This window comes from Epargyreus clarus, unplaced genomic scaffold (genome assembly GCF_041222505.1).
Source record: "Epargyreus clarus isolate Ecla_fem2 unplaced genomic scaffold, WU_Ecla_fem_2.2 ptg000012l, whole genome shotgun sequence".
Taxonomy (NCBI): Eukaryota; Metazoa; Arthropoda; class Insecta; order Lepidoptera; family Hesperiidae; genus Epargyreus; species Epargyreus clarus.
Genome location: NW_027332220.1, coordinates 8,057,773 through 8,066,621, shown reverse-complemented (window position 1 = coordinate 8,066,621; position 8,849 = coordinate 8,057,773). Strand labels below are relative to the sequence as shown.

At 33.3% G+C, this 8,849-nt stretch overlaps 1 protein-coding gene across 2 annotated transcripts; it reads right to left on the bottom strand.

The window, feature by feature from the left end:
* Nucleotides 1–3,629: 3,629 nt before the first annotated feature.
* On the bottom strand, nucleotides 3,630–6,703 carry LOC140746296 (uncharacterized). 2 transcript variants are annotated; one of them, XM_073078394.1, is made up of 3 exons: nucleotides 6,458–6,703; nucleotides 4,373–4,589; nucleotides 3,630–3,825 (listed from the first exon to the last, which is right to left on the bottom strand). In XM_073078394.1, exons 1-3 carry the CDS (start codon nucleotides 6,500–6,502, stop codon nucleotides 3,635–3,637), a joined length of 453 nt encoding a protein of 150 aa, XP_072934495.1. In that variant the 5' UTR covers nucleotides 6,503–6,703; the 3' UTR covers nucleotides 3,630–3,634. The 2 variants fall into 2 exon arrangements, with proteins under 2 accessions (XP_072934495.1, XP_072934496.1); XM_073078395.1 differs by having other exon boundaries at nucleotides 6,346–6,682.
* Between the last annotated feature and the right edge of the window lie 2,146 nt (nucleotides 6,704–8,849).

The following is an 8,849-nucleotide window of genomic DNA, read 5'->3' as shown; positions in this document are numbered from 1 at the left end:
CTGCGAAATACATACTTAACATATTACTTACAGTTTGACCCAATGAGTAAGTGTTATTGTTTGGTATACATTAAATTGTTTACATATTAATGTGTTTAATTATCATAATGAAAAGGGGTGACATTAAATGATGTTATATTGTTTTTCAGAGATGATATATTTTCAGTAACTGTGATTGTAGAGCGTCTGCAAAATGATGTTGTTTCATACAATGTATTTACAAGCTAAATATGTTGTAAGAAAACAACTGTGTGAAAAAATCTACGAAATTCCTGCGCGGCCCGACACCACATGGACAAATAAAAGGATTCGTTTTTTACTCATGTGCCGACACAGCTTTTATTCTTATAAAACAATTAACCAGTGCTAAACAAGATGCTTCGTAATAGCCAAGAATGGACTCTTAAGATTCCATACACGCGCCTAAATTTAATCCTTCGCAAAATATATATGTAATTTGGTGTTTATATTGTAATGTTTAAGTAGGCGTGTAAGAATGTCTAACCACTTTACCAAGTCTATTATCTCCTTTAACTCTAAAAATAAAATTATAGTTCAAAAAACTAAAAAAACACGCTTGTGTGTATATGATGTGTTTCAGAACATTTGAGTTATAGGGAAATAACAATATTATTTTCTAAACTAAAAATCACGTTATAACAATTACGCCTATTGAAACTAAAAAGCAATAATTATTTGCAATCTAAACTTGCGATGAACTTTGCTGAAGGTGCTTGAAAAATCTCGCCTCGAAAATCGTTAATCCTGAGAATGTTGATAAGGATAATGGTACAAAATTATTAAAATCGTGTATTGTCATCGGTTTTTGATAATTCTTAAAAATTTTGAATTAAACTGAACGTTCAAAGTTGATAGAAATCGGGTTCAAAGATTCCGTTACTGTTACGTACATACATACATACAAACGTACAACCCAAGCTAATAAAAGCGTGTTAATTACTGTTACGTACATACATACACACAAACGTACAACCCAAGCTAATAAAAGCGTGTTAATAAGTTAATTTTTGTGTTCCTTACTTAAGCGTTTTAACAAAGCATTGCGTAAAACATGAATATAATTTATCTGGATAATAAAATCATTCGTCTTTAACAAATAAATGATAACACTTACTTCTTATCGCATTATCATTATGTTAATCTCCTTCAGCCAAATGATTTTTGAAAATAGCTCGAAAAATTTAAATTATGTAACTTTCTTTTCAACCGCGATAAGATTTTGGAAAAAATGTCTATCGATTAATATAAAAATTATAAACATCGATCTATTTTTCAGAAACAGGTGATATATTTTGTTGATGTCGACTTTATCATGAGATCTTTTTATTTAGTTTCATATCTAATCTCACGTTCATGTTAATATGTATTGATTATATAAAATAAATATTGCTTAGTAATGTTTGTTAAGATAAACTGTGTATCATAATTATGTTGTAGGTCTCGAATACCACCTGTTCACGTTAATAGCTGCTGTGTTCTGATTTGAAGGGTGTGGTAAGGGAGAAATATTTTTCCGAGGCGTTCCAGCTTAGTCCTCAGGGGTAGCGGCGCATCAGCTGTAGCTAACCTGAGGTAGAAATATCTTATCCTCTCTGGGGTTGATTACAGAGGTCCATGGACGACAGTAGCCAATTTAAATTATGTAACTTTCTTTTCAACCGCGATAAGATTTTGGAAAAAATGTCTATCGATTAATATAAAAATTATAAAAATCGATCTATTTTTCAGAAACAGGTGATATATTTTGTTGATGTCGACTTTATCATTATATCTTTTTATTTGGTTTCGTGTCTTATCTCACGTTTATGTTAATATGTATTGATTATATAAAATAAATATTGCTTAGTAATGTTTGTTAAGATAAACTGTGTATCATAATTATGTTGTAGGTCTCGAATACCACCTGTTCACGTTAATAGCTGCTGTGTTCTGATTTGAAGGGTGTGGTAAGGGAGACATATTTTTCCGAGGCGTTCCAGCTTAGTCCTTAGGGGTAGTGGTTGATTACAGAGGTCCATGGACGACAGTAGCCAATTATCATCAGATGGACAAATTGCTCATCTGCTACTCCTGTTTTATAAAAAAATAACAATTTCATGAACAACCGGAACTATTAGTGTAAATAACAAACAAGCATGCAGTCCATGTTCAACTGACATAATAACACAGCTAATAGTAATAAAAATTCCTGTTCAAATCGATCAACGTTCTTGTTAACTTTAAATAATTATGACAAAAAATCCAACGCCTTAAGGCTTCTTACTACAATTTTGACGGCTTAAACGCACTGTTTAAAGTGTGATAATGCAGCGACACTTACAAAAGGCGTTTCGACGACGTAAAAAGAGGCATATTATGTGTACGTATAGTTTAATGTGTACATCTATGTTTATATGTATGTAGACTCCATTTGAAAGCAATAAACTATTTTTTTTTATTTATTATATCGGACTGTGGCGTAGTAGCTCTCAAATGGGTGGACATATTTTTTAAAACATATCCTAAGTGTTTTTTACTTAGTATATGTTCTACCTGAGCGGCCGTAATTACGTCTTTCGAAATTGCGTATTCTAATCAAATTTATTAAAACTGCAATGATGCGGTTATCTTGACTTGATGTTATAACTAAGTTAGGAACATCTGCAAAGTAGGTACCAATCTCTTCAATTTCTAACCTAGTCGTGTTTAGTATTATCTAATGTGATGAGATGTGTTACTTGATGTTTTCCTAATGTTTACTGTCGATATTTTCCTAATGTTCACTTTCGATATTTTCCTTATGTAGACTATCAATATATTCCTAATGTCGACTGTGATATTTTCCTAATAATAAAAATAGATTTTTTTATTATGTCGACTTTCGATACCTAACTTTTTACAATCGATATTTTCCTTATGTACCTAGTATTCGATATTTTGACTGTCGATATTTTCCTAATGTTGACACTAGATGTTTTTCACGTGATGACACTTTCATGACAATACTTATTATTATCCAAATAGTTATATAGTAGTTAGTTATAGCTTGGAATGGGAAGTTGAGGTTGGTAGAGTCGTAAAAGATAATGGCTACTTCAAATTTTATTAAAAAAAATATCTCCTCAAATTTTAAATAAAGATTATTAATAAAACAATCTACAAACGTAACGCCTTATACAATATTCTATGCAATTTACGTAGATTGTTAAATCTTAAGGGATGATGTAGGATTTCAATGTTCTTATTATAAAATACCACATTACAATTTATTTCGTTGACACCATAGACAAATACAAATACAAAGACAAGTAAATAAATATTGAGAGCCAGGAACAGAAATTTTAACTAATTTAGATGTCAGCCGGCAATCGAATCCGGATCAATTTATGTAGATATGTCAAACTCGTATAGAAACCGCATCAAGTGGGTGGTAAAATTATCTATTTTTAAATATATTATACTTAAAATAATTCACGATTTTGTTTTAAGAAACGGTCGTAGTAATATACATTCAGTAAAAATCAAGACCTACGACAGAAGAGCAGACGGACGGAAACAAAACGCGATGTTTTAATAATAGAGTCTCATTACGGAATTATACAAACGGAATTAAATAAAATTGTCAACCAATTATTTAACCAATATATTTCAAATCATCATATTCATTAGAGTCCTGTGATTGGGTCTCAAGGCTTGACTGTCTCGTGTGTTGGAGATGGCTCCTCAAGCTCTGGCTGTTCAGCTTCTCTCTACGTAGAGCCTCGGAGCGCGCGCGACGCTTACCAACCGGGGAATACACTTGGTAAGCGTGGCGTTGTCTTCTGCCTGTAAAATGACAAATTTTTAACTTTATATTTAATTATAATATTCCTGCATGCTAACGTAAGAAATGCAGGAGATTCTTTGACAATGTAGCAACATAATATTTTTGGGTGTTACATGGAATTCAGATCCTAAGCAGAGGATTCCAAAAGTGAGCATGATATATATGTTATTGTGTGCGTGTGCGTTATTTGCGCCTGCGAGAAAATAAATCTGCAGCCGAATAATACGCTCAACTCTACTTTATGAAATTGTTATAAAAAGGAGATCCTGAAAGTCCATGGTACCTCCAAAGTGGTATGCTAAGGGAAGATTCGAAAACAATTGCATCGAGGATCGATAAATAAGTCAGATAGTCTCTGATTATTTTTTCTCAGTGAAAGGGGGAAGTCAAAAATAAATAATCCCTGTAATTTGTGAAGAAAAAAAAAATCATCCATTTTTATGAAGCTTAGAAGAACGAGGAGTGGTACAGACTCCCTAAACCCAAGCGACCATAACAGAGAATGACCATTAATTAGTAACATGGTCAGTTAATTTGCACCCTTACCATCCTTCCTGTTACCACGATCTTCGCCGTTCACCCTTTCAAAGCTTTCCTGACTCGCCTGCAACACCTCTTGGTACTGTTCTATGTACTCTAGGTTCAATCTTGCATCTTCTAGCGTGTTTCGTGAGCTCTTGCCAATTGTATACCCAAGTGACTTCGTTAGGGGGAAGTCAACCATTGCTATGTTTGCAGATGGTTTCTCTAAGGTCTTAACGATCTGTAACACACATATTATTGACATTTTAACAAGTAATGTTAGTTGTATCAGCATTTAGTTTAATACAGTGTATTTTTTTTCATTTTTCTAAAATTATCATATAATTAAGTCCATAAAGTGAAATATTTTAAAGAATTTTTCTTATATTTAAGGTATAAGTAGCATAAATAGGTCAAATTGTAATATATTTCAATATATCAAAGTTATATATAATTTAAAATAAAGATATATTTTGATATATACCTAAACTTAAAAATGTCAATATCGGGGAGCACATACCAGGTATATAAAAAAATTCCTAAGTAATATTTCAAATCTTTAGTGCACATTTTCGAAATAAAAATAGCCTGCAAGTCTTCTACATTAGTGAAAAGGCCTCGCTTCCATAATTTTTCATTTTCTCGTACACGAAACAGACAAAGGAACGATTTTTCATATTTTTATTTCGCGCAAAGATTCTAGAGCTCAGAAATTCGAAGATATGTATATTATTTAAATTACAGACCAGGACTAATTTATTTCGACCCACGTGGCGGAGCGGTCATCATACCGCTCTGAAGCGCAGAGGGTCCCGGGTTCGATCCCTGGCCAGACAGATATCTAAATGATGAATTGAAGTCTCTGTTTCTGGGTCCGAGTATTTGTGTGTTTGTCTCTGTCCATTCAACCACGATACAGGGAATCCTAGTATGGGGCTGTGAGTAAAAGCGGATTTTTTTTAATTGCCTGTCTGGAAGAAATCACTTCTAAGCGATAACCTTTTGGTACGCTGTCTCATATGTTATTTTATGTTTGTTATATTTTTGGTGTTCTAATAAAGAGAATTTGTTGTTGTTGTTGTTTATTTATCTATAATATTCCACGTGTCCATCGATCTCTCGCAAATGGGATTCAGTCACTCCATTCGCTCATGATAGTGCAAAAATCTTCCAGCCCATGTTTAGTTTATCTTAATTATGTTTGTGTTAATAACTATTACAGAGATAACACAACGACAAAACAAACGAAAATACAGTGACACTAATATACCTATTGGTAAACAAAGATACAATACATTATGTTCCGAAGCTTGCAATTTTCGAAAGTTTAATATCGTCAACTCTTCATTGTCCCAATATTGGACAGTGGTCTACACTTAGAGTCCTGTCAGTCTGTGAATAGCCTACAGTCCACAGGCTGACCAAGTCCGTATTGGTAGATTTCAGGTACCTCTGAACACTTTTTTGAAGAACTGTCAAGCGTTTAGGTTTCCTCATAATATTTTCGTAGGTATATCGTTTAAAATAAGTATTAATTGAATTATTAGGTTACATGTTAATTACTTGTGACTGCTAATTAATTAATTACTTACGAGTTTTAAAATATCGTTAAAGTGGTCATATTTTGAACTAAAATTAGAACGAATTTAATAAAATGTAGACAGAAATGGTAATTCTATTTTCAATAGATAAAATATTCATCGTAAAAAATAAAGTTGTTAAATTCTCTGTTGCATGGGTTTTTGATGTAATTACATCAAATCTTTCAATTAAAGACAAGTTTGGGAACTATTTTGGGATCATTACACATGTCCATGGGCGGAAGTTAGTAACACACAAATTGACTAACATGTCATGTTAAAACCTCTCTGCTGTAAATAGGTTTTATTATGATCTCTGTTGTAAGAATTGACACGGTTTTCGGGTAATTTTTGACTTATATGACATGATACAATTACATAAAGCCAAAAAACTAACACACACGTTAAAACACATACCACAAAGTTATCTGAAGACATCGAAATTCAAATTGATATTGAATATACAAGTGTTTAGTCGCAACGTGCACCACATAGGAAACTTAAGGGTTAAGTTGTACCCTGTCGATACCTCGATCACAGTAAGGATTAGGAATAACGTCCAAAAAAATTCCATTTCAATCTTCCTGACATGAAAATCGATCAAGTTTTGGCAACTTTTCGAATCTTTGGCAAATCACATGAAACTGACAGCTTTGTAGATCAACTTCACTGTACAGTCGCAGCAGACGAACTGAATCGGTTTCGTAACTAAATGTCTTGCTTATGTATTTAAATTTATTGTCATGTACTGTTAACCGATTGTGATACAATAGTGTTTAAGAAATGGAAGAATGTTACGTTGAATGACATTGTTCATGTCCAAGAATATAAATATTTTGATGATAGAGAAAATGTGTCTCGGGTCATTGTCATATGTGGGTTCCGTATGCGACATCGTATCCTTGGAATTTATTCATATTTGTCTAATAAAAAAGTAAACAGGAAGTAGGAAATCAAGAAACAGCACAGCAAATACTAGGCACAGCTGTACTTAGGCATTCGAATGAGCCCTAAAATCTAAGGACTCTGATAAAGTTCATGTCATTGTTTTTTGATGGCATATACCTACCTTACTTTTCAATTCACCCTTTGAGGTAGACAATATAACCTGAAATATTCTCAATCTGAAAGAAAACCCGTATTCAGCAATGTAATATGGGTTTGTTAATGATGATACTTAGTAAATAATTAAAAGAAGCAATGAATGTAGCTGGAACAGATAAGGCAGAAAATTGAACAGATATTTGGAATAGGTACATCAACGAATAGGTAAGTAAGTACTTGGTATCCAATTTACGTATCTCCTATCTTACCGGATTACACCACTTTGGTTTATATGTATTTTTGAATAACACAGTTGACATAATATTTTTAATTGGAATAGGTAATCATAATTTTACAAGAACAGACGCAAGCATAGATAAGAATGAGGCGTATACTGGAATTGTACACAAACAATCATTTATCGGGGGTCAAGCCGTTGGCACAGCGCTGGAGTGAAGGCACGCTCCGATCCGGATTGAACCGGTTATGTTTTATATTGGTTATCGCATATTAGCAAATAGCTTAAAGACGTTTCTCAACTGGCCTGTCTGTTTGGAATGGACACGAATTTGTTATAAGAGCACGTAAGAGTGCTCGTGTGCACTAGCATGGATTTTTGATTTTTATAGAAGACTCTAAAATTTTCTGCCTACGGAAGAGATTCTGTAGGCGGTACAGTATAAGGTACTGTCATCATTTCCAAGATTTAGCCCATTTTAGCAGATAGAAGTAATGTAGTATATCACTTTTAAGTTAAAGATACCAATTTAATTTGAGTATTTTTTACCCGACTGCGGAGGGTAAAGATTTCAAGCGAATGTATGTATGTGTCATTCTCTTCGTATGTACCAATGTATGCATGTGTAATATAATCAGAATGCTAATCACCATCACTGATAATCTACTAGAAAGTACTTACCTACTAACTTAATGTAATAAAAAAGTACTCTACATATTTACTTTGCACATATTTTTATTACATGAGGTAGCTACTCTCGTCTAAAAGGTGTCTTACTGGCCAAAAAACTTACTAATATAAGTTTTTGACATAGCTCTCAAGGACAATAATGCATCTGTTTGAAGCGTGTGGTAAGGGAGACATATTTATGTAAGGCATTCCAGCTTAGTTTTCAGGGGTAGCGGTCTGTGGCCGACCTCAGGTAAGAATCTAATCTTATCTGTAATTGATTACAAATGACCATAGGCAGTAGTAGCCACTTACCATCAGGTGGACTGCATGCTAGCCTACTACCCCTATATTATAAAAAAGTCAGCTACCGTTTGTAATTTCGATTGTATATTCCATAAACCGCAGAAAATCGTGAAGAAAACACGTTTCATAGTGAAAATCACCATAAAACTTTCACTCTCAAGTCTCAACTGCTCATGAGTACGGTGTTTTCTCAATGGAATGATTGATCAAATTGCAAGCGGTTCAAACCGGTTTCGGGCGTCTCTCACAACGAAGTAATGCGCTATAATTTGTTGAACTCGGTCTGTCAATACGCTTATACCGCTTATAACTGGTTCGTAACTGGTATAACCAACTATCGGAAACATTTATGTTTTGGTACGACCGACGCCGATGATGAAATACATAGCAACTGACATTAGAGCTCAACAAAGTATAGTGGTTTTATAGTTGTGATAACTGCTGTAAATAAAAATAAAGTGATTAATATTAATGAAAGGTTATGAATGTCTAAACATACTATGAGACATTGTACCTACCTTTTATTAATTCTATCCTTTATTCGTTATTGAGAATAGCTCTTTAGAAATTCAGAGGACCTACATTGTGATAAGTATTTTGTGGCTCTTTTGGCTTATAAGCATACGTTTATAAGCAACAAGAAGACATGTAGGTAACTAAACAT